The sequence below is a fragment of the Melospiza georgiana genome, chromosome 1, assembly GCF_028018845.1.
Source record: "Melospiza georgiana isolate bMelGeo1 chromosome 1, bMelGeo1.pri, whole genome shotgun sequence".
Lineage (NCBI taxonomy): Eukaryota > Metazoa > Chordata > Aves > Passeriformes > Passerellidae > Melospiza > Melospiza georgiana.
The window spans coordinates 118851377-118878539 of record NC_080430.1 but is presented as its reverse complement, the minus strand read 5'-3'; the positions used below and the strand labels follow the sequence as shown (position 1 = coordinate 118878539).

Genomic DNA, 27163 nt, shown 5'->3' with positions numbered 1-27163 from the left:
AAATCTCTTGCTGACAGATAATCCAGGTAAGGTTTCTCTATCACCTCTCATGGTAAAACACTGTGGTACTCTCTTGAAGAGGAATTTTAAGCTATGCAGTCATTTCTCATGGGTCCTGGATAGGTCATCTTTTTTGTGAGTTAACCAAGCCATAGAAAAAACTCTGAAGACCTAACCTTTTCATGCCTCACTTCCACTTCTCATGACGCCATATGTGTGTGCCTAACTAATAATTTTTTCTTTAAATATGCTTTTACTTTATCTCCATTTCCTCAGATGCTCAGAAGCTGACCATACTCTGAATTTTCTGCAGCCAAGTATGCTTCATTGAAAGATCAGGGAAGTAAAATCACAGGATTTAGATTTCACATTCCTCTGATTTTGGATTGGACTGAGATGCCCAAATTAAGAGCTTGATTATCACAAACCTCTCACGAGAGCAAGAGAGACACAGCTCCTCTCCTCCTGTTCCTTTGGTAATGTTAGGCCACTGGACTGCTAAACTTCAATATTTTGTATAAAGAAATGCCCAAGCTTAATTAAGATTATTTCTATTGATGCATGAGCTATCTGAGTCTAACCCATTGATTTTAACAAACATTTTCTCCAAAGTAACTTTAGTGTCACTAAGAGTCTGGCCATCACCTAACTGACTGTGCACTCCAGGTCACATCAATTCAGCTTTCATTTCCACTTTGTATAATTTATTCTAATGGAAAAATGTAACCTGGTCTTTGCCTGTGAACTCTTGACTCAAGTGAAAATCATATTCTACTGAGGTTGTGGGTGCTTTTTATCCTAGCACTTTAAAGTCATGGTAGAATCCAAACTCAGTAATTAAATGTATGCTATATACATCCAAGACTATAATTTCATGTTAGTTATCCAGTTGTAACTAAGCATTATGTCTTGTTGTTAAAGAGGCAAAGAGATACTTTCTGAATGGATAACAGTGTGTTCTTCCAGATAATGGCAACCTTCTGAAACAAGCTAAACACAGAAACTCCACAGGAGGAGGCATTTATGGGCTAGGACCAGGTCAATATTGAATTATATGTTATGGTACCAGTATATTTGCAGTAAAGGTGCAAATTCAACTGCTAAAAGAAGATGTGTTTTACAGCACTTGGTCTTTATATATAACTCAAAGGTTTGATTTGCACTCTGCAATGATTGATCCCAGTGAGACTTCTGACACTTCAGCAATATACACCAATAACTCAAATGTGCTACTTTTTTTCCTCTGCTGCATTTCCGACCCAGCAGTGAGTGTGGTGGTATTTCTGCCAGTAACCATGAGGTGGCATAATGTGCTCGGCAGAACAGCAGCCAAACCTTCCTTTTAATATTTCTTTGCACATCATATTTCTTGGCATATTAAGTTTTAATATGGAAAGACAGGCTATAAAATTAGTTGAGCTTTTAGAAACCCTACTCTATTACAAAAGCAATGACAGAGATACATATTTGTGTGCTTGTATTTTGTGGCGCTTTTCATTCTAATAAATAATAACTTTGAACATTCTGCTACAGGGTGGTGTTAAAAATAAAGATCACTGTTCCTTTCCCATTTTATTTTTTGTTTTGCTTGCTTTCAACTACAGAGTTCTGTTTTTAGTGTGCTGCTTTTTCTAAGTCTGATTTCCTTCTTTTCCCAAATCTCTTTTTTAGTGCTTGCCTGTCCAGGCCTGATTTTTCCTTTCAGATTATTTTGATGTGAAATAGGTTTGATGAAATTAAACTAGCCACAAGCCTAATTTCTTACTAGCTAGGCAGATTAATAGAAGTGCCTTTAAAATCAGATACATATTATATATCTGATAAATATACACCTGTTTAGTATTTCCCCAGGCACACAGCTTACCTTAGGTGAAGTCCTAATTTAGATAAGATTTTATCAGAGTGCATGAATTTAATATTTCATCATCAAAAGCACATCAGGACTCATTTCTTGAGATCAGCTTTTTGTATTTTGTTGGGGTCAGGGGAGGCCACTGGCCCAGCACAGACACAACCACAGCCCAGCACAGGTGAACACCACAGCCCAGGACCAGGGCTTAAAGGCAGCCCCAGAGCACAGCAGGAGAAGTGTTTCCCAAGGATTCCCAAGGATATTCCTCAGGAGGCTGCTGCAGGGTGCAGAGCCCAGGGAGGAGAATTGCTGTGACAGTCACAGCTTGGGTCTCCTCCAGAGATGCCAGCCAGAGGCACCAGGAGGGGTCCTGGGGCTGCTTCCATGGGTGGGCAATGATCTCCACTGGTGTTATTCTCCAAACCCCCCAATGCTTGGAGGAAAACTTCCTGCAGCAGCCCAGATACATCCTCCTCTAAACTTCAGGAAAAAAAGATTTATTTGAATTATAAAGTATTTAGAAACCAAACCATGACTACTAAAATATATACGTGTGCGTATGTGTGCGCGTGCGTGTGTCTGTCTGTGTGTGTGTGTGTGTGTGTTTGTGTGTGTGTGTCTCTGTGTGTGTGTGTTGCCAAAAGAAAACCCAAAAATTGCAGTGTGGATTATTAATATGAGATCAAGGTTGCTTAAACAAGCTGTTGTCTTGCATTTGCCCCAGCACTTGGGACTCAACCTGCTGGCCCATGTGTAGCAGAGTTCTCATTCCAAATGCATCGTGTGCTAGGGGATGCTGTAACCCCTCCTTGTACATGATGCTCTACTAATTGGGCAGGTACCCAATGTTGTGGAAAATGAGAAATTAGATCACTCATGAATCATATGCAGCCAACTTAAAATTCAAGCTTCATCAAGTCTGCTTGGAACTGACTTACAGGAGTGTTTTGAAAGCATGGTTGCATTTGGGTGGTGTGAAATAAATAGGAAACTGGGACGGAAAGCTTGAAGAAGTGATACTGGGTCTTAGGGGAATAAACAAAACAAGGAGAACGTTTCTTGCATTCCTGGGATTATTTATGCATGGCTGCTGCTTACTGAGACTATCTTCAGAGTCTGTTGCTGGTTCTGAGAGGCAACGGACCATGCAAGGGCAGCTATTCCACAAAGCTGTCACATCCAGGACTGTGTTGTGTGACTGATGAGCAGGTACTCATGTGGAAGCAGGAATTAAATCCAGACGTTTAATTTGTTTAAAATCAAAGAGAATAATTCAAACCATGAATTCTGTGAAGGAAATGGAAATTATATCAAGAAATCGTCATTTATCAGCAGATAAATAAAGATGGTTTGTCAGCCTGGGGAAAACAGCACAACTTACATGTAGCTGTCAAACAGCAAGCAGTACAGGCTAGATTTGTGACCTTAGCTGCTAAATAATTATTTAGGGCCCTGAACAGCCTTGTGTCCCCTTAAAGTAAAGCAGAGTGCTGCTGGTAATGCTGGGAGCTGACCTGCTGGGATCACACTGCCAGCACGCAATGCAGACAAACCTCTACGGGGCAAACACTGCAGCAGTAGTTTTTGTATAAAATATCTTCTTTATAGGCAAATTTTCACAGATCTGAATTCCCTATCATCTATAACACATGTATTAGTTTGCTGAAGAAGCCTCTGCAAACTAACAAACCTTTCAGGCTGATCCCCAGTTACAGCTGCAGGGATAGTCAGCTCCCTGGGCAGAGTTAGGAGAAAGGCCACTTCTTTAGGGCAGCATTGTTGAGGGCACCCTCCACCTTATGCAGCCCTAACCCATCTGACATGACCTCAGGATACAACCCAGCCACTCTGCTGTCAAAGTGCTATTGTGGCATGTGACAACATAGCCCCATCACTGTTTTGGGCACTAAGAAGGTTTCTGTCAAAATGCCCAGAATAGCAGGCAAGAGATGAACTGATTTGTGAAAAACATCCTGCTGATTGAAGCTTTAACATGGAAGGAACATTTTCCCAACCTGATTTTTTTTGTCTAAAAGAGCTGCCAGGTTGTAATTTGTTATAATTAAACCAGATGAGGCTGATACTGGAAGGAGGCAAGCCAATTAGTTTGGGATGTCAATTTTTGTTTTCCACTGTCAAAGTCTGTTAAAGGACCTTGATAGATTGCTGGGTTGGCCTTTTCAACCTGCTAATCCCCACATGAAAGACAGGCAGGCAGCTGGGTGCAGAGAAGCACGTTGCAGTGTGTTGAGAAAAAGGTTGCATCTGCCAACATTGGAGGTGATGGTGGGGTTGCAATGCCTGAGCTGTGGAAAACTGGAGGAAGAGATGAAACTCAGGATCCAAACATGGAGAAGACTCCTGCATGGCAGCTGTGAATGAAGAAAGCCTGCACTTGAAGTTGTTTGGGTTTAAATCTGCGATTTATTTGGTGCAGAACTACAGGTTTTTAGTGACCTAATTATGTGTTCTCAGGTTTTAAGTAAGAAAATTTAGTATTGTCTCGTGCTAACCAGCAACCAGATACCCTAGCTTCAAATTCCAATTTATAATATACAGTAAATACCATTGTCTTAAACACAGAATCAAATAGGTTGGAACAGACCTCTGAGATCATTGAGTCCAAATGTGACCAAACACCATCATGTGAACTAGAGCAAGGCATTGAGTGCCACATTCAGCCTTTCCTCAAACACTTCCAGGGATGGTGACTCCACCACCTCCCTGGCCAGCCCATTCCAATGTCTTATCCCCCTTTCTCTAAGGAAATTGTTCCTGATGTCCCCTGGTGCAGTTTAAGACTATGTCCTCTCATCCTACCTCCAGCTGCCTAGAAGAAGAGGCTGAACCCCCCTTGGCTACAGCCTATTTTCAGGGAGTTATAGTGAGTCATAAGATCACCCCTGAGACTCCTTTTCTTCCGCCTAAACAACCCCAGCTCCCTCAGGTGCTCCTCAAAGACTTGGGCTCCAGACCTCTCACCAGCTTTGTGGCCCTTCCCTGGACAACGTCACCTGCACTCCTGAAAGCAGTTATTGGACAAAACCAGGCATCAGTTCCCATGGGTTTAATTGAGAGAGCTCTATTGAATATTATCTATAATAGATAATATTGTATCTTATAATAATATAAATAATCTATAATATCATACCTTAGCACTAAAAAAACACCCTTCAGCCAATCCAAGCTGTAAAATCTTTCATTTTAGACAGTTCCTTCAGATCAAAATTGAATTTCAAAAACCTTCAAATTTTATGTAAAAAAATCTCTATGGGTATGAAAGAGTCCAACCAATAATTCCACAAATTGCAATATATAATCATGGTATGTCTGTCACCACACCAGGCAAAAATCTGTTAATTTCTTGCTACAGATTTTGTTTTCAGATCCTCAAGACATCAGCCACTCTTTTAAGAAACTGGTTCAGTTTCCTGGCTCAGTCCTTAGTGCACATGTAGTGCCATATTTCTGCAGACTCATCCCCACTTTTACTGTCAGCAAAAGTACTGTGGCAAATCTGATTCTCTAAAAAACTGGAATTAAACAGAAACTTGGGAAAAGAAAAAAAGTCTAAAAGTTTGAAGGACAGATCTTCAGCTGCCCTAAAGTGTAACAGTATGACTCATTAATGCCACCAGAACAGTTTGTAGCAACTGATAATCTCCAAGATTTTAAGATTGCCAGCAAATTCTGTTTTGCAGTACAAACCTAGTCATTTCCTGAAATTGCATGGTTCAGTTAAGCTTAAGAAAACTATCCAAGTTTATTTAGAGAGTCAACATTTATTTCCTACATAGCTGGCTGATCTGGGACTCACCTAGCACCTTACTGAGAGTATGTTTTGCAAAAATAAAGGAACTACTCAAGGCTTCATACAAAAATGTTCATCAATATGTCCTACTATGTTACAGGACACAGCAACTAACAGTCAAATGCATTTATTATTCTCAAGATTTTTTCATCCCAACATGTACATGTTGATTGATATTATTTTGGGTGTCTCAGTTTAGAAAAGAATGACAATTTCCTTTGGCATTTCAGTCTGCATTTTGGCTGGTCCTAATGAAGACAAATTCTTCTCAATCAGGATTGTTCTGTTTGTTAAGTGAGACAGATGGCACACTCACTGTATTGGTAATGATTCTGAGATTTTAAGTGTATTTGGAATATACTGGCTTTGTTCCCTAGCTGAAAAGTGATAGATATTTCAAATGGAAGAGAACTCAGGTTCTGTCTTTGCAGAATTTTTGTGATAGCACTGAAGGACCTACAGAAAGACAGGTTTTAGACACATTCAGACAAATCTGTAGAACCTGGTCCAGCAGACATGCCTTGGCAGAAAAGCAAACACACACTTCCAAACCCCTGCCAGAATGTGTGTTGAGCCTGTGCCATCAATGGGGGTTTGTAGCATTCATTCCTGTTTTTCCCACCTGGTCCTGAGGGCAGCACTGGGTAGGCTTTTACTTGAGGTATATCCAGCCCAAGGAACACTAAAGAAGGGTTTTTCTCCAGTTGCCATTTCTTGTTGACTTTGTCTTACTACTTACATCATAACCAGTTTCAGGGAAAGTTAACCAAAGTTCAGCTTGTGTTTTCTCCAGAGTCGGTGAGGTCTTTAAGTTAACCAGCTGGAAAGCAGGGGGATGTACCACAAGACCCTTGTCACCTGAAAATATTAGACTCTACTTCTACTGTATTTATTAGCACCCCCAATAGATTCATATTGGTAAATTACACTGATTTTAGGAGGGAAAGAATCAAGACATGCTCTCTTATAGCTCCCTCCTGCTCAGGGAGGAAAAATACACGATAGAAGAGAAGACTGAAAATTCAGGACCTTTAGATTCAGAATTTTGTTTAGATCAGATGAAGATTTCTTAGGGTACCGACGGAGGAACTTTGTGGGCATCTGTTCAGCCTCTGATGCAGAGGTAGAGAAATACACATCAGAAGGACCAGCCTTCCTGGCTGTCCCATCAATTAAATGTTTAAGTGAGAAAAGCACAAAACCACAAACAGACTCAAAACCCTCCTGATGTTTCTGCTCAGTGTTGAAGCACACAGGCTCTGCAGAGAGACAAGACTCTCTGGGGCATAGAAATCTACACAGCACTTTATACTGTAATTAAGATGAAAGAAGCAAAGTGTTCTGTTAAAAAGACTGCCATCTCTCCAGAGAAAATAGCTTTGTGTATCACTTTATGCTAGTGGTGACAGAATAGAAAACAAAATACCACAGTTACATACATGTTCTTTGTCTAGAAGTATTTACAAATAACTTTACAAATTTTTACAGGCATTTTTCAGTTTTGCTTGTTTACTTTTAAATTAAGAGAAAATTAGTCCCCAGAGGCTTCTAAGGCTTCAGTTGGTGCCTTGTACTGTACATTCATGCTTGGCTTCTTCCTGGGAGAAGGGCAGGAAGGAGTTTAAAAATGTGCAAATCACAGACATCTAAACAGCCCTGGGTGAAAGGGTTCCTAGAGATGGACATCCATTGAGCAGTCATCCTACTTCTCTTCAAATCAGAGACAGCTACTCGAGATGGGGCAAAAGAGATTAGGAAAGGAGGAGTCATATATGAATTGTAATAATTAGGTGAGTACATTAGTGCTTGAACATCTGGGTAAGAAGAGTCATACATCAATCCCTGCTGCATTCAGCAGTTCAAAAATGCAAGGAGTGGACATTGTGAATTCTAAAGACAGCATTGAAATGATCTCTTGATCACTGTTAGGGTTTGACTCCTGCTGCGTATTTTGGAGTCAAAATTACTGTTTACTGACACAGTCTTGACCAGGCACAGTTTGATCCTCTCAGTCAAAAAATACTGAACTTTTGAGAAAGACGCACCCTCCTCCTAGTTTTCACAGGTTGTTTTGTTTTCATGCCTCAACACTAAACATTGTAAAAATACTGAAATTAAAAAAGAAAAAACTTTACAATTTACAAGTGTCCATATAAGTAAATTATTTAAAAATTCCAGATCGTCTACAAGGATCTACGAAATAACAACGCTGATAATGACACTGAGCCTGTGGGAAGAACAATCCACATGCTGTGAGGAGCAGATGTGGTGGGTTTCTTCCTGAATGATGATTCACAAGGTTGGTCTTTTTTTCTAAAATCTGTTTCTTCAGCTACAGCAGCAGAAGTCTTGAGTCCATGTTCATTACTTACTTCGACCTATAAAGAAGGATATAAGAATTAGTCACAAATGAAAATTTATTTTGTGTATCTTCTAATTTATAAGCTGTGAATTCATACAAGTTGAGAGGTTAGTAACAAATGAACAAGTGGATAAATCTCACGTGGTCAATAATTTCATCAGCTGTGAGACTCACCTAGGTGGTCAAGAGTGAATGGCTGGATACAAAGCAGTAGCTTTGTACTATGCATAGCACAAAAGCAAAAAAACATTTGGGAGAAGTCCCATAGCTGGTAAAGCATATCTGAAGGTCATACAATATACTATATTGATATACATTATATATGATATGTTATGCATATATGATACTATATATGTATATATATATATACACTATTCATTTTAGCGTAATATATTTCAACAGCATGAGACATATTTTCACCCAGTTATAGAATTCTGATGTGATCTGATCACAAACATGAGCGTTTGAGCAGGACTTACACTATTTATAGTCCTCACCACAGTGACACATCTGCTGAACCTATGTATTCTCACATGACTCCCTTTTAACATTTTCACTTGTGTAATCTTGGAAGCTATATGTTGGTCTTTCAGAGCAATTTATAGGTGGATAAAGTCTCAGGAGAAGACACAAACAGGACAGGATCACACAGATGCATCACAGAGTAGTGACGTCTCCACTGGCACTGTTTCTCATACAGTGGATCAGCTCCGCAAGGACAAATTAGTATTGTTCTTAAAAACAAATTAGTATTGTTCTTAAAAAGACTAGGGACATCCCTAACTGGAATTAGGGATTCAGTGTCTGACCAAATAGAGTTGCTCAAAGCTGTCGCAGTTTTATTTTATTTCATTATTATTACTACTATTACAACTATAATTAAAATGTTCATTACTATATTAGTACATTGTTCATATTATAGCATGACTATGATATTATCTTATTAAAACATATTCTATTATAATAATTATTAATAATAACCTCTAATGCAAGCCAAAATGTAGCTTCATGTTTTTTCCTGCTAGCCACCATGCTCTTCTTTTTTCCACACATCAGTACATGAGGAGTTTCTAAATATTACTGAGCAACCTGGCTCCTGATACTGTGATTCCAACAGTCTTCTCCATAGTCCATATGCTTTAGTCCCAAAGGACACAACACAATGATATCTTTTCTTCTCCCCCTGTTGTCTCCTGCCTTACACACACCTAAATTGAAACTGCATGGCTGAGGGCAAAGATCCTGCTTCTCCTTGTCCCACAGCCAAATGGAGTTACAGGCAGAACAAAGAGCAAACGGGCAAGCCATGATCATTCGTGTTTGGATTAAAAATTGCTCCCCACGGGAACAAGTTTAAATTTAACTTCGTCTCAGAGGTGAGAAGGAAAACTAATCTTAGTCTTGCTAATCATTAATAATCATGGCAGCACTAAGCAGACATTATGCTGAATGTGAGCACTTGATAAAAGCAGACTGTCATCTGCATAGCTTGGATGAGACCACACAGCCTTGTATTTTCAGTGGGCTGTGTTTAGTTAATTTTTGAATGAAATAAGGGAAATAAAAGGGATGAAAAAAATGGAAATATAGCCAAGCTTTCATCTATAAAGTAACATTTATAAAAGCTTCTCATGTATTTTTACAAGCATTGTTCATGTGAATTTCTAAGAGAATTCTAACTCTCAGAAATGGAGTTTTGCACAGCCTAGACACAGAAGTTATTTTTTAGAGATACTAAGAATTTTCAGACTGTATATAACAGATACATACACCAATTAACTTATCAAAAGAAGTCAAGAGGGCTAACATGCTGCAGAGAAATAAGAATCTGCAAAGTTCTGGCACAATCCACTGACCACATTATTTCCAGCAATTTGACTTTTAACTCAGACTTTGATCAGTGACATAATTTCCCTCCCAGCTTAGATAAAGGTCCTCTACATCTTTCAGTACATACAACAAAAACATCAATAAAAAAGGAAACCCACTATAATTTCTGTCCCAGTTTTATACTCCTTGAAGCAATAAAGAGGCCAGGGAGGCCCTCCCAGCAGTACAAGGACACACATTCATAGGAAATGGAAAGATAACTCTTATTCTCCACTATTGTAAGATCACCAACAGCCTCCAAATCCCTTGATCTACTCATTGAAAATCTCTTATCAAGAACAAATTATCAGATGCTGTGACTTTTCTACTGGAAAACAAGTGAATATGTTTTGCAGGAATGTATTTGTAGCTTTTTCGTGAATATGTCTTTTATTTTCTTCTTTAATTATAGTAGGTTTGCTAAGAAAGTATTAAACATTTATGCACTTGATGTTTAAAGGTGAATGCAGGTTTAGAGATTAAAATCTTTTATGGAGAGGTGTAAATGCTGCAGGTGTGGCTTTCTTGCTCCTGAATATCAATTTAACTTTATAGTGTAGCAGCTTATTCAGAAGGTTCAAACCCCCATTTTGCAGTCATCTTTCTCATAGAAAGTGCAGCAAAATAAGCATTTAATGAAATATTACTAAAGAAATGTAGACTTCAATGTGGAACATTGTGGAACATGTGGAACTTAGTCAAAAGTCAGAAGGTTCACAACTTTGTTTAGTTCTCTTAATGTGTAATTTGCTCCTGTTCTAGTATACACCATTAATTTGGGCCTTCATATTCTATAACATTTAGGTAAATTTTTAGTAAAAATTTGTCTCTGCTTATTTCTACAAATTGAAAGCTACATCATGAATAAAATATAGTATAAAACCCTGCAAAAATTAATAAAGTCACAAAGTTCAGGTGTCAAGTTCCAACCCCAGACATTTTTTAGCAATTGTCCATTTTAAATTAAAACTCCTAGCACATGCACAAATGCATACAGCAGGAAAAACCTTCAACCCATTCTAATTCTGTTAACTGATAAGTAAAATAGAGTCATTAAATCAGTTTCAGTTAATTAGTTGTGTGTGCATTTCATGCTGCATTTAAGAAGTATGAAAGGCCCAAAGGTAAATTTAAAGACAGAGAGCAACATCACAACTTCCAGCCATAAAGAATTTCCAAATTAACAACTTCTGGTTTATGAATTATACTTTTAAAAGCCACATACTTGAAGTCATATGAGCTTCTGCCAAAATACAGATACTAGTAATGTCACCACATATCCTAATGCTTTTCCAGATAAAAAGAGTAGATATGCAATCAACCTTACTCATTGGGTAGCAAAGCAGGAAGAGTCTATGAAAATGACTTTTATGGTTCAAGCAAATAAGTGATGACAAAGAGACAATTAACTTCCAGTGAAATTCTACACATAGATTTTAAGCTGACAAGTGGTTTTTCAGCAAAACTTTTTCTTTCAGTAGCTGGACAAATGTAAAAACTACTGCTTTTCTATAAATGGGTTAATTTCATTAAGGTTTCTGCAGCTGCAGAATCTCTAAAACAGCTCTTTTCTTGCTAAAAATTCAGCAGGGAAGCAATTCCATCCTTCAGTGAGAGCCTCTCCTTGCGTTAAGATGAGGCACGGCGTGGCAGACGTGGTGATACCTCCTAATCCTCGTTTTAGCAGATACGCCATCAATGACAAAGTGTCCTTACTCCAATGTGCTATGTGGATTAATTTTTAATTAAGTTCTAATTAAAATGTAATTAAATTATCAGTAATCTGATGCCCAAATTATTTCAGGAGAAGGTTAGCTTTCAGTTCAGTTCAGTTCAGTTAGAAGGATGAATGTGGTCCGTGGGACCAGAACCTTACCTACAGGCTTTACAGGCTTTAACTCAACATGCTCCTGGGGGGGCTGTCGGTAGGAGTATGTGTCAAGTCCGCCTATGAAATCAACTGAAAATACAACAGTTCCAGAAATGAACAAATGGAAATGAAAATATGTCAACTGAAAAAAAAAGTGGACAAATTATGTTTATTAAAAAAAAAAAAAGTTCACGCACAGGTTTGCATACAAGAAATAAAGCAAGTAGATAAAGATGGTGTGGGAACTGCTTACAAAAGGTTCCATGCTCTGTCTTCCTTGGGGTCTGTTTAGCCCCATGCCTGGAAAGACAGGCAGCAGTTGGATGAGCAGACATATACACTCCTGCCAGTGTGTGTGCAAAAGGAGCACTCATGGATGGGCAGAGCATGTAAAGAGAAACCACCGTGGGGTAAAATAGCTGATTCTCTTTAGGGAAAGATCAGTGTGTGTGTGTATATATATATATTTAATAATTCCCTTCAAACTCCTTTATAAGTGTTTAGAAATTTAGGCAATGGAAACAGCTTAGCCTGTGAACCTAATTTCACCTAAACTCTTCAGGCTCAATGGACTTGTAGACAAGCACAAATAAAAACCAAAGGCATGAGAGCTGAGTTAAGAATAAACAAGTGATCACTAAATATGAAAAAGTAGCAGCATCTTCTCTGGATGAACTTGTAGGGTCAGGACACCTTTTCAGAATCCTTCTACTTTCTATGTCAGAAATAATGCGCTCTTGAGAAGTTTTTAGTCCCTTCTACGGTGATAATGATTTAAAAAAAAGACATTTTAGTCTGAGGCTTGTATTTTGTTATTTTGGTAAGATTTTAAGCAGCTCCAATAGGCCAACATTTCATTCTATCCTAGAATCTTAAAAGCAGGTTTGTGAAAAAGACTATTCTATTGATTTCAAAGGGCCTTTTGCAGACATGTCCAGAGCTGGCAAATCCACAGTACAGTAGGATTCTTTGGTTGCATGAAAAGCAACTGCCTTCACTTGTTACATATATGCACACAGACAAAAGTCCTGAGCAGAATTTTGATATTCATTATGCTAATTGCTGAATGAGCAATGAATGACAAAACTGTCTTTTCCCAGCCAATGTGTGCAGTAGGTAAACCAACAGAGTGCTTATCCAGGGTGAGGCAATGGGAAAATGAAGCTTAGAGATTGACAGACTAATGAAATACCCACTGAAATTTGTGGAAATGCTCCTGCTGATTTCAGTTTGCTTCTCCTCCTGAGTCAAGAAATGGCTGAAAACTGAACTTGATCATACTGGACTGAACTTCAATCATACAGCATTACTGCTTCCCCAAGACTGTTCTCTTAAAACTGTCTGAGCAGGACACAATGTGCTGAAGATCTTGCCCAGCCCTAGTGCCTGCCCCAACCTATCTGCACCTCCTCTTTCTACTGTATGTCTTTCAGGTCACAGCTCTCCTTCAGAATGTTGTCACTATATGCTGTAACATGCATCAAAATTTACTTCAGCACTAGTGGGCTCAAATCCTTACAGAGGAAATAGCTGCAGATGAGCTGTTGTAAAAGTTGATTTTTAAACCATGGAACCACAGAATGGTTTGGGTTGGAAAAGACCTTAAAGATCATCTAGTTCCAACCCCTCTGCCACAGACAGGGACACCTTCCACTAGAGCAGGCTACTTATCCAACCTGGCCTTGAACACTTCCAGGGATGGGGCATCCAACTTCTCTGGGCAATCTGCTGCAATTTTACAATAAAGGATTTCTTCTTAAGATCTACTCTAAACCTACTCTCAATTTGAAGCCATTCCTCCTCATCCTGTCAGTACATGCTCTTGTAAAAAGTCCCTATCCAATTTTGTTTTAGGCTCCCTCCAGGTACTAGAAGGTCACAGTTAGGTCACCCTAAGCCTTCTCTTCTCCTGGCAGGAAAATCCCAATTCTCTCAGCCTTTCCTTATAGGAGAGGTGCTCCATCCCTCTAACCTACTTGGTGTCCCTCCTCTGGACATGCTTTAACAGATCAATCTCCTTCATTTGCTGGGAACCTCAGAGCTAAATGTTAGATGTCTAACACATTACACATTTAAAAAACAATTTTTAGAAGAAATCATGTCCACAGTGGTTTTTTGTTTTTTTTGTTTGTTTTGTTTGATTGGGTTTTTTGTCTTTTCTGTTTTTTTTTTTTTTTTTTTTTTTTTTTTTTTAATTGAGCACACATTAACCCAAGGAGCAAAAAGAATGTTTTTGAAGCAATTCACCACTTCAGAACCTCACATCATTTGTCTCAGCAATCACAAGCATTATCTGCAATTGTAAGCAGGGAGGGAATTTGAAGTAACTAGCCTTTCTACCAACAAATCTTCTTGAGCAAGACATGAAGTTGAGATGTATTAATAATTGACAACACACACGTGTCTTTTTTCTGAAAAGGAGAATACATTTAATAGCACCATCCAGCAATTGTTGAGATGAGCTGCTCAAGCCTGTTTAGCTGAGGCTTTCTCTTTTGCAATCCAAGATATCTTATGCAGTATTAAAGCTGAAGTTCACCTTAAAATTTATGTGAAGCTCATTCTCAAGGCAAGAAGCTGTTCCATCACACAAGGCAATGGAATGTGCCATTTTTCATTATGCACTGTATTTTATGGCTTATAGCTTTTTAATATGAAGATTCATCATCAATTATTTGAATTATAAGTTACTTCTGGTTTTAAAAATTAATTTTGATTTTAACCTGGTATTTTCATCCCTTATAATTAGTAGTCTTCCAGGACTAAGACCACAAGTGGCCATTAAACATAGAAAATTTAATTTTTATTTTCATTGGAGGCACAGACATTATAATGTTCATTTCAGAGTAAGCAGGCATCAAACATCTTAAAACTTTACATTGAATGAACTTTTGGATGTGTACAAACCTCTGTTTAATTGGCCAACAGTAAATAACAGCAACATTTATGTAGAGGAAAACATTGGTTTAGGGATGATATAAAATAATTGGTTTTGTTTATTTCTGCCTGGTTAATGGATTATGGGTAATTTATGCTATAGATTCACAGGACTACATTAAATAGCTTCAGAAAGTTGCAAAAGCCTGGAAGAAAGTTCAATTAAAAAAACGTGTTCTATACAGTTCTATAGAACTATGCTTTAAATTTAAAAAAAATAACCAAACCAAACCAACAACCACAACTTGTCAGCAGTAGGGATATTCAGTCACTAAATAACAAACTCCCCATGCAGTCCAGTCATTAACTACACTCATACAGAGAGAAACTTAAAATCCCAGGGAGAGGATTTCTTAGCATCCCACAGATAATAGCAGGTTACAGCAGAAGCTGGTTATTTTATCTGCAGCTGGCTGCAAAACATGATCCCTATGCCCAGGGAATTGCTCTCTCCTTGTGTCACCTCAGTTTTGTGGTCATGCTGGATGCTTAATGGCCAGTGTGAAATGTTCCTTTAGAGTTCACTACCTGCTGTGCTTGGAAGTGCAAATCTGTGCTGGCTGTCCACCGCAGGCAGTCCATTAAAGTGATGTTCATTCATTCAGGGGCCAGATCAGAGCCACGGCTGTCATAATCTGCCTGAGTGAGAAAAGGGCAGGATGCTGCTGGCTGAAGAAAGTGTATCCACTGTCATCAGTAATTTTGAGGGTTATTCTTTTCTAGATAGATGACATTTCGGGTTGCCATACTACTATTTATCCAGTGCATTCACCCATATGCAAGTTAAAATTTGCTTTCCTTTGAAGTTAGCGTAAAAGAATCAGAGCTCAGAAAAAAACAATCCTTTCTCCTTTTCCACCCTCTCATCTGGAATTCAGCTTCTCTGGCAATATCCCATTGACCTGCTGGCAGGCCCTGTGCATACAGCTGCCAGAGCTTGTCAGCTCATTGGTATATTACTAATTTCTTATTTCAAAGTTGGAAAATTCTAAGCGTGTCTGGAGGTGCAGGGTAGGAACCGAGCAGCAATATGGCAACAGCACAGTTCTTAGGAAATCCTGCAGACTCTTAGCCTGGAACACCTTATATTTTATTCATGCTTGCCTCCCCATTTTATAAATGGGAGTAAGCCCCAAAGCTGATGGCTCTAATGGTTGGCAGCTTCAGCTGTTCCCTTTCCAAGAGAGTGGCAGGCAAGGCTAGCAGGTGTTCAAACTTGTATTTTTATGGAAAGAAGATTTTCTTAACCTCTGGGGTTCCAAATACTATTTTGAACAGAAGTATTTTCCTTGTACTGAGATTTTTTTCCTGAATGACAACATATCAACGCAATTACATTCATTAAGAAAAGGCATGCAACTGAGGAGGGTGTAACTAGCAGAAAAAGGAACAAAAATCAATTAGGAACAGGAAGCAAAACTGGGGGATTGATGATAAGTCAGTGCTACATGCACGAAATCCAAACTTTGGACTTTCCAATGTTTGCACTGGTGGCTTACATAAACTTTCCAGATGAGCATATTTTATCCTGAAAAAACTGCTTTTTCAATTGCCTTTCCTCCTCAAGAGATCCACTGCCCTTACACCCTTCACTGCACAAGCCAGACTGACCTAGCTGTGTGTCTGGAGCCTATATTACCCATTTTCCCCTCTTCATACTAAGCCTGAGCACCCAAGTCTCAAGCCGTGTAGCAGAATAATCACAGATTCCATTGCAGGATCGCAGGAATAGCATATCACTTATGTAGAGGACTAAAGGAGGGAAAATGTGTGCAGGACAATTAAGAAAGTGAGAAGAAGAGACATCAGTAATCCTTTGTGGCACTCTGATTGCTCCTCTGTCTCTATAAAGTACTGGCAGATGGTAATCAGGTTAAAGCAGGACAAAGTGGTAGAAAATTACTGAGACAACCTTTTACTTAAGTTTTTATTACTGGAAGCTGGAAGGGGAATATTTCAATGTTCCACAGTAATTATTGAGATACTTGCACCAGATTTTCTTCTAGTCTCCACCAGTGGGATAGATCATAATTTAAAAAACTGCTCTACCTTGTAACATGTAAGTACCACACTTCTCTACAGGGCTGCACTGAAAGAAGGATCCTCTCAGAAGCTGCCTTAGAAAGGGCACTGGCATGGAAATTTTATCTATGGTCCTTGCTACTGAACTCTCTCCTCATTTTACCAGTGATGTGACATCCAAGATATCAATATCATTTATTCTCCAGGGATATGACTGCCCAGTAGGACAAAGGAAGTATGAAGAAGATCCACAATGTTAGGAAGTGAAAATTGCTCAAACCTTCTTAACCCAGACCTCCCCAGTCATTCCAAATCTGAAAGTATCTTCCAAAAATCTTCTCTGTGCCATGCCTTTGAAAGCTATTTACAGCCATACCATCAGTGAAACTAAGTGGAAGGCTGCCTGATTATGGTGTTTTACTGGGTTCCCCCCCCAAATGTAAGCATTTTTTAGTCACTTTCATGTCATTAAGGACTCCTGGCCACTACTTGGTAAAAGCCCCTAGAAGAGTATGGTTATCACACATAAGGCATATAGAAAAATATTTACTATCAAGTAATATTTACTACAAGTTTATTATCCCTAATTCAGTATCAAAAAAAAAAATATATATACTTTACACTGCAGGTATGTAAAAATTGTTTCCTTTAGGCTTTAGAAAACTTTCATTTTTCCTGACATGGTGCTATGTACCAACCCACATTCAAAGTTTAAGTTGATGAGATTTTCCATTCTGCTTTAAAATGTTATACTGTACTCCCTCTAAATACTTATCAGCTTGGGCATCCACCATCCCGTACATCTCAGCATAGCTGGCTGTGACTAACTTATGTTTCAGCAATGCAATTCAAACTCAGTATGTCTGATGATACATTTTCTCCCTTTATAGGTCTCTATTTTTCTGTTCCTCATTTTAATGAAAATGCGAAAATCCCTGAGAGAATAGAAATATATGGAAGCTGTATTTAAAAACATTTCAAACAGATAAAGCTGTTTTTTTATTTTCCTGAGGCTTGTATTTAAAGGTGCTATTGCTAGTTCTAGTCTGAGATTTCAAATACAATGAAGACTAGCTTTCTTTCTACATTTGACCAAAGTAAAGTGTAAACAATTCTAATTAAAACTTCCTAAATAATTTTTAATACAGTGAGAAAATTAGAGATGTAAAATTGGTAAAAATTAGTCTTCAGTAATTAATTTTTTTTCCCCTTTCTGGTACCCTTTCTGATCTATTCCATGTACAAATTAAACCTGCAAAGGAAAAATAAAACACATAAAGGACATTAAATGCCCAGAAACTACATCTATCAATTACATTCACACAACACTGGGAGAGAAACAAGCCATTGAGTTCTATCCACTAGTCCATCCAATCTATCCACTGAAATGGCAACTCAAATATTCCCAAGACTACTGTACAGAGTGCTGTTACAGCTTCAGTCACACCTCCAGACACGTGATCTTCACAATAAATGTGTCCAAGTTGACTTCAAAAGAGACACAACTCTGAATCTGCTTTTTGAAGTTGTGCTTTGATCTTTTTTTTGGTATTTCAATTCAGGAATCCACGCTATGTATTAGTGTGCCTTTATATTATTGCTGAGTTTAAAGCCATAAACATGTTCAGTGCAGATCACAGACTGACTGGAATTGATCTATTCCACTTACAGTTCATCACTAGGTTGCAGGTTAGTTGTTTTGTTCTTTCAAGTTGTTAGTTTGGTTTTTTTTCCTACCAGTTGAGTCCCACAGGGCTCTGTTCCTGACCTGTCTTTGTTTGTATCCATAGAATTTCTTTTGGGTTCAGTTATTTGTCAGTATGATCCAATTATTTATTTTTGAGTCAGCACTGAAGTATTTGTACCTGCTTCATTATTATACACACAAGAATACCACAGCTGCTTTTTCTAACCTTAACTGCATGCCACTGATATTTTAGTGTAAGAAATGAATGTTCCCTATTTTTAAAATTAATGCTGAACCTGTTCAACCTTAATGGATAATTAAAGATAAAATTCCTAGAGAAAAGTATTTGCAAGATCAAATACATGACATATTAGAACACGTGACGTTTGGAGGAAAGGATTTCTATGTACTGAAGAAAGTTCACATCATCCATTCACAACAGAACATTAATTTTATTTTTAAAAAGTAGGTTACAGGACTGGAGGGATTCTTCATATCACTGAGTAATTCTGGGTTTTCCCAGCTTCTCAACTTGCTAGGTATGAAAGGCTGCTTCTGAAACTTGCTACTATCACCCTCTATGACATGATATTTGCTTCATATGTTTGTATCTTTACTTGTCTCATAAAAAGTGGGCCAAGGACCTTCAGGAGAGTGTCTGTGTTCAAGGCACAGCACAGGGTGTAAGGCAGAGAGGGAGGGAGCTGCAAACCTGCTCCTCAAGCAGAGACTGCAGTGGGAGCAGCAAACCAGGCAGCCTTAAGAGAAGATGGAAAGAACCTGGCAGGCCAAGGAGAACACCTGCAACTCAAGAAGCCAGAGACTTGGCTGGGACTCAAATGGTCCTCCAACTACATAGACATAGAAAACAATGAGGGAAATGCTATAAGCCTTTCATTTCTGTTCTGTATGATGCAGTAACTTTGCATCATACAGAAAGTTTTCCATTTTAAAAACATGCTAGTTTATAATGCAATTAATTCTGCCTTTTATGAGTTTTGTGTTGTGGTATTCTCTGGAAGCTTTCTACAAAGGGAATCTTGAACATCCACTTCAAAGTTCTGGCTGACTAAAGCTCTGTCACATTGAGCCCATGTTGCAATTTTTCTTTCCTTTATAACTCTTTTTTATTTGCTTTAAAATCTGCTTAACATGTCTGCCAGTTAATGTCTTTTGCAGCCAGTCAGGGAAGTCTCCTTCTTCCCCGTCCCTTCCTTTATTAGCAGCTGCCTTTGCTGGGATCCAGGTACAGAGCCACCATCTTTACTTCAAAGACTTGATATCTTGACCTGGCTACAGATGCTAAAACTTGTACTTCCAGTAGCCTGAGAGGCCAGCTGTCAGCTTTTTCAAGAGTACTTATCTGATGCTGTTTTGCACTTTATGAGATCAAACCCATTAACACTATTTAACATTGTTTTCCATTTCAGATAAGGCCATTTCCATTTCCTCTTCCTCTTTTTCATTTATCATCCTGCCTTTGCCCTCATGACTACTGTTGTAATAAAAGAGCCATGACTCCATTTTCTTCATGCAGGAAAACCCCTATTTTTATTGTATAGGTAATATTTTATAGAATTATCAGAGGGCATTGTGTCAGATCTTATTGATCTTATTGGTTGACAATACATTCACACTTAGTTCATTGCTCAGTACATGGTATTTTGTATATCTATCAAACTTCTGTATTTTTAGTTACTTTACATATTTTCTCTACTGATTCTCATGAGACAGAGCTTATTGTTTTTACAGGTACACTTATTTTTCACCCTAGGAATAGATTGTTGTGTTAATGAACTCTCATTCCCAAGGCTGTTTTCACATGGGAACTTGCAAACTACTCAGCTGCACTTAGAAGTGACAGGTCAGCTATTAATTTAGCAGACCAAGGCCCAGTTTTATGAGGCCTTTATTTTATAATTTCTCTACTCGTCTGTGACAGACAATGAGTGACATTCTGAGTAGAAATCCTGCTTCACCACAAGACATTTGCTCCTCTGGGTGGGGCATTGCATGCATTCCCCACCCTGCATCTACACTGCGCTCACAGCTACACCTCCCTTAGCTGTGATCTGCTTCAATCCTTGAGGTGGCAGAACCCAAATTTTCTACCACAAACCTCCAAGGGTTTTAATGTCTTTAGATCCAAACTACCTTTTTCCTCTCTGCTAAGCAGGCAATGTTGCCTCCAGCACTGACGGAGCCCTCCTCTCAGCCCAGCAGAAGCCTGTGGTACTACTGTGCCTTCTCTGAATCAAAGTCTACAGATTGCAAGTGGAAGTGGATAAATCCCTTCAGCGATCTCCAGATTCTCAATATCTTCCTTTTAATTTTTTATCTCTATGAATGAGAACAAATCAACATGCTCTAGTCTTCTGTTTCTTCTTGCTTTTAGTTTTTCAAAATGAGGAAGCCAGCCAAATAATCTTTTGTTTATCCAGTATCATGTGAGCCTTTACCAGCCCCCGTAAATACACTATCAAGTTCTTCTGTGGTACCCTCATTCCACCCCAGAATGTATGGCCATTGAGCATTTTAGAGCTACTGTGGATATATCTGCTAAGTTTACTACTTAATTACATCCAAGGGCATCCATGAGTACCCATTTGTCTCTGTCAGTCTTTCTCTGCAAATGAGGAAGTCTATTGCTCCTCACATTTTTATTGCTTTTTTTCCTGCTCTATCTTCACATTCAAGTCAACTTTCTCATCTCTTAATATTGTTTTTAGTATTACCATCTCTGTTGCCAACTCAAATTAGCTCCTTAACACCCCAAAACATAAAATTATTCCTTTTTCAGCTTTGAAAATAGACCTGAGAAGGTAGAGTGCCATAAAATGGGAGCTTACAATAGCCAGTGGTCTTCTCATATACGATGGAGGGAAAAAAGAAATATCACATGTGTTAGCAAACATGATGGCTAGGGAAATGGTTTTCTCATTGTTAGAAAGTGGCATCATTTCATATTAGGGGAAAGATGAATGTCTGCAGTAGAGTCTGTAACAGGATTAACATTCACTTTGAAGCCACCAGTGAATCAATCTGCCAATGAAAAAGAAAGATAATGCAATACTGCCCTCAATCATAAAAAAACTCTCCCTGAAGAAAGATAAAGTAAAAATACACTTTTCAGAAAACCTTGTAACTCTAAAATTTCAGTCCTCCAAAACAACAGATTTTCATTATTAAGGAGGAAAAGAGAATGAGTGGAAATCAATGCCAAGGAATAAGAGCCATCATATAAATGGTGAGAGTCACATGCCACAATTTTGCTGTATCTAGTCTGTGATATTGACAAAAACACAGATGAACTGAGATTAAATTTCTGCTAGCAAAACCAACCGTATATTTACTGATTAAAGGCAAAAGAATGTCAAATGAAGTTTGAAGTGAGTCCAGCTATGACCCAAGTCACAGAACATTGTTAAGAGAAAGACTTGTTAAGATACAGAGTTAATAAAGCACAACAGCAATAGACTAAATGCAATAAATATAATGTAGCCTTTTTGAAAAACAGCTTTTCTAGGAGCAGGCAATATATTTTGTTTGACCAACTGGTCCAGCTGGAAAACCATAACAGCTATCTCTCCTGATTTATTAAGACAACACCTCTTGCTCTAAACCTTGCTTATTTTATATACTGAAACCATTAAGGCTGTTGAAATAGCACAACTGGAAAATCTAAAAAGCGCGACATATAGACAACAAGTCAAAGTTCAAAACAGGAAGAATTCAAAAATGTTGAAGTCGTGATGACATCAGAAACACGGTAAAGAGAACTAAAGAGGCAAGAATTTCACAGGATAAAGGAAAGTGTTTACCACCTAAAGCCATCGCCTAAATTATTTTCAATATTTTGACCACAAATTATTCTGAGTTGGAAGGCACCCACAAGAATCATTTGGTCCAGCTCTTATGTGAATGGCCCATACAGGAATTGAACCTACAACCTTGGTGTTAATTAGTACCATGCTTTGACTAACTGAACTAATAATTTCTCCTGTCTCTTGCCTTTTGACTGTGGTTCTTCTAAGAAATTCTTGTGATACTTTATTTTCAAGGTTATTTCTCTTGCTTTGAACTTGTCAGTAATCATTGTTTATCCCTTTCTCTTCCAAACAAAACTGACAATTTTTCTTGGTGGAAAATGCTGCTTGCCTTTAGATTTATGAGATTCGGACTTGAGATTTTCAAAGATGTATAAAGTGGTGGATAGTTAATTCTTATTCAACTTTTTTCAATTTTTGCCACATTTTGAGAAAGTATCCATTACCAAATAAAATTATCTTCAAAATTTACCTGACTATGACCTGAAATTCATGGCTTGGTTCAATGTACTTCACTGACTGCTGGTTAGCTACCTCTTTTTAAATTTATAATATCCACTTTTCTAGATAGCTTGAATATCCTCTAAGGCTACAATGTTTGATTACATAAATTGGAACACATTGATAAAAAGGGACCCATATTGTATGATTTTTGTCATGGGTACTCCCTTAAAACAAGAAACTAGCAACTCTGGTTTTTCTACTGCTGTATTTCAAAGCTTAGTGCTACTAGAATTGTGAACAAACCTTATCTTCAGGAAAAATCAGGGGCAGTCTCTCAACTCAGGTGGTCTGCATGGATCTGTTTTACTTTTGAGGCTATTATCTGTAAAGAAGAAGGGAGGACTTTTCTTTTTTTCTGAGAAGAAGCCTCACCATCCCTCTTGCAGGCCAGGAATGAGCAAAAAGAAAAGGCACTGAGAACTCTGACCACTTATGTTAGCATTCAGGAACACATAATCACAAAATTATTATATGCAGGTGCTTTTATTAAAGAGCTACGAGTTTCAGGGGACACAGACCCAAATCTGATGCTGACACGGTTTCAAGCTGAACCTGTTTTATATTCTATCGTTATATAACTTACATATTAATTATTAAACTTAAGTAGTTCTATTGTATACATTGATTTCATCCAAGCATGGGTTACTTCTGATCCCCCTCAAACCCCTAATATGGTTTCTCATGATTCTTCTTATGACTAAACAATAATTACATCTAATTACTAAATAATCATCACATCTAACAATCATATCATTTATCATCTGCTGATTACACAGGTGCAGTTTCACATGATCTAGCAAACACAGGGCCCAACATTTCCCAGGGCCTACCCTTAACATTTCCCAGGGTTTACCAAGCCTAACTTTCTTTCTAACTCCCCAAATTTTCTATGATTTTAAAATCTTTTACTATCACTAAAACTGCTAATTCATCTGCAAGTCTGTTGGGTCTGTCAAAGAGGCTGAGTTACACATCATATCAGGGAAGCTGTGGGTACAGTTGTCTCAATGAACAGCTGTCCTAACTGTTCATTGCTCACTGAATTCCCAGGTTCCTTATCAGTGTACAATGACAGTTTACAGCCCAGTGTAGAGCCTGACTAATCCTGTGCCCCCCTTGGCTCAGCACTCCCTTTTGTTACGGGGGCACATCATTCGCTCCCGGCTGACGCTTCCCACGCCAAGGCAGCAGATACTCCCAGACAAAGCTCTCAGACATGATTTGCTGACTGGGAAATTACCACGCAGGCAGCACTAACAAGGAAATGGGTGTTGCTTAAGCTGAGACCCAAAAATTAGGATAACCTATCTGCATGACAGTTAAGATTTGGAGGAGATGGTGTTTGCACAGAAGTGCAGGAGTCTGAAAAGTTTCTTTTTAAGCTCCACAAACTAAAACAGACACAAGGCTGCTGCCGTTCGGAAATGAAGAAGAAAGAGGATTGCTACTGGAAGTGGAAAATGGATTTGTAAAGAGGTTTCATTTTAATGGAGCAGCTGGATGAAAGGTACAGACAGGAATGGGCACCACTTAGGCCTGTGTGTGATGTTGAGTGGAAAGCTCAAGAGAGCAGCGCTGGATGCTGGAGTAAGATTGATTTAACAATAGATGCAATTTAAGTGAAAAGGCTAAGGTGCTGGCAACCGGGGGTTGGAATAGCATCCATTTAAAGACAGATTTAATTTCAACAGAAAGGCCAAGGAGGTGGAAGGTGGAGATTAAAACAAAATCAATATTAAGTTAGGTTGGTAGAAACTAGAATCAAATGAGTCACTTAAAAAAAAAAGGCATACTGAATATTTGGGAGTAAGGAAGCAATGCATGGATTCTAAGAACTATTGAGGACTTCTCATTAAATGATATAACCCCTAAAATCAGAATTATTATTCCATTTTAATACGAATATTATTTATTAGAGTAGTAAACAAAAAAAATCTTAAGGGAATGTATGATCTCCATTTTAAAGAAAATTGCATGGTTACAAGTATATTCCTACTTAAAGATAATTCTCTTCTATCACACAAGCACAGACTTCTTGGGGTTGGAAGTGACCTCTGAAGATTGTGAAGTCCAAACTCCCTGCCAAAGCAGGTTCACCTACAGCAGGATGCTATTGGTGAATAGCTTCAGAAAGAGACTCCACAGCCTCTCTGGGGCAGCCTGTTCCAGGGCCTTGCCTCCCTTAAATAAAGGCTTTTTTTTCCCCCTCATACTCAAGAGGAGCTGCCTGTGTTTGAGTTTGTACCCACTACCCCATGTCCTGTCACTGGGGACCACCAAGAAGAGTCTGGCCCAATCCTCTGGAGATATCTCCACCCACCCTCGAGATATCTGTATGCATTGAAAAGTTCTCCTCTCATTTGTCTCTTCTCCAGACTGAAAAGGCCTGATCACCTCCCTTGACCTGCTGGCAACGTCATTCCTAATGCAGCCCAGGACATCTTTGGTCTCTTGGCCCCCAGGGCACTGCTGGCTCATGGGCAGATGTTGCCCACCAGGACCCCCAGGTCCTTCTCTGCAGAGCTGCTTTCCATGAGGTCAGCCCCCAGCCTGTGCTGGTGCAGGGGGTTTCTCTTCCCCAGGTGCAGGACCTGGCATTTGCCTCTGTTGAATTTGTACACTGTTGCACAAATGTGTGTATGCATATATATATATATATATATATATATATATATATATATATATATACATACATATACATATATGAATAAATAAATAAATAAATAAACAAATAAACAAATAAATAAATAATATTTTATATGTGATATGGCATATAATATCCAGAGAATCACCGAATTCTAGCATAATTTGGTTTAGAAGAACTCTTTAACGACCATCTAGTCCAACCCCTCTTCACTGAGCAGGAACATCTTCATCTAGATCAGGCTGCTGACCTTCAGTTTTGTTTCCAGTGATGAGGCACCTGGCACTTCTCCGCACAACCTGTTCCAGGGTTTCACCATCCTCATTGTAAAAAATTATTCCATACATCCAGTCTGAATATTCTGAATCAATGGTGGAAATGCTTAACATTAATTGTATTTGAAAAACAGAACTTGATCAGGTAGTAGTGAATTAGCCTTTAAAAACTGTCTAGCTATCACTCTGGAAATCAATTCAAAGTTAAGGGGTATCTGTATATACCTGTGTTTGAACAAAAAAATATATATACTCAACTGCATACCCACCCATATGGATATATACCCACCTACACACATATATACACATGTACATATTTATCAAAACAGGAAAAATTGTCTCATGAGGTTATAATTTCTGACACATATCTCTCTTCAGAAAACTGTGTTAGTACTTTCTAAAAATAGTACATAAAATCTATTTTGCTTTCCTTACAGATATTTCTAAATACTTTACACGTGCTCCTGAAATCTCATTTAAATTACTACATACATTATATGTGCATATTTCTACAGTCAGAATGCAGAACTGTGGATGGAAGCTAGTGATTGCAGCTCTTCACCTTTTGGCAGCTGTTACACACAATTCATTGGTGTAACAGAGATCTTTAAAAAGTATTAAATTTTACTCTCCTGAACTCTTCCTCAAGTTCTTACAAAAAGAAAAAAGTTATTGGAGAACTCCATCTTGATGAAAATTACCAAGTATCATTTCAATGTATGAAGGAGAGGAGAATATGCCTCACCCACTGAACTGTCTGTAGTGCCAGATACAGCTGGCTCAGGGCACTTGGGATTTCCTCCCTCACAAAAGAACATTTCAAAACTGCACTGTGACTCAATCATGACTGCTGGGACCTGCTAATATTCTGGAGAATATCCAATAATATTATGTTTGCTAAAGTGATTGAGGTGATTCTTTTCTACTGAATTTCAGGAAGAAATTTCTGACTTGTGCTTAAGGGAGGAACTGTGGGAAGGCACTGGAGGTACTCTTACTATTTGAGTGATTTATCCCCTTCCTTAATGAAAAATCAATGAACTGCTGGCTTGCATGCAGGTGTATTGATTATTATCTCCATACCTATTCAAGCAACCCAACATTAAGAAATTAATTTTTTACTGAAGATAGACTAAAATATTTTACTGAAGTGGTTTAGAAACTCAAGGGGGATTTCCTCAAGTTATTTGAGTCACACTTTAGAGTAAATTATGTTCAACCAATGAAAAACTGGAATTAGCTTAGACTTCATTTAGATGATGCCATTTTCTCATGCTTTGTCTGCACCCTATCTGGACAAACCTTACATGTTGGATCCCACATGAAACGTGGTACTTTCAATCAGGTAACTTCTGCTGCTGCTAGAAATATTCCACAGTTAAAACTCCTCTTTCTGTATGCTTTGCACCATCTATTATTTAAAGACAATCTCTTAGAACAGTGTTCTGCAACAGTCAATGGAGAATACAACTGGAAATGAAGACCATTTTGTACATTTTGCTA

General features: G+C 38.4%; 1 protein-coding gene across 3 annotated transcripts in view; it reads right to left on the bottom strand.

Moving 5' to 3' along the window:
* Positions 1-3216: 3216 nt before the first annotated feature.
* Positions 3217-27163, bottom strand: part of NKAIN3 (sodium/potassium transporting ATPase interacting 3) — a 341381-nt gene continuing 317434 nt past the window's right edge. For 2 of the 3 annotated variants that reach the window (XM_058039914.1, XM_058039907.1), the window contains exon 6: positions 3217-8041. Coding sequence is in view for 2 of the 3 variants with exons in the window: in XM_058039907.1 (XP_057895890.1) it covers positions 8028-8041 (14 nt within the window). In the remaining variant the exon portion in view is untranslated. Of the gene's footprint in view, positions 8042-11770; positions 11855-27163 lie in introns of all 3 variants that reach the window. The other variant, XM_058039898.1, reaches the window with a different exon arrangement.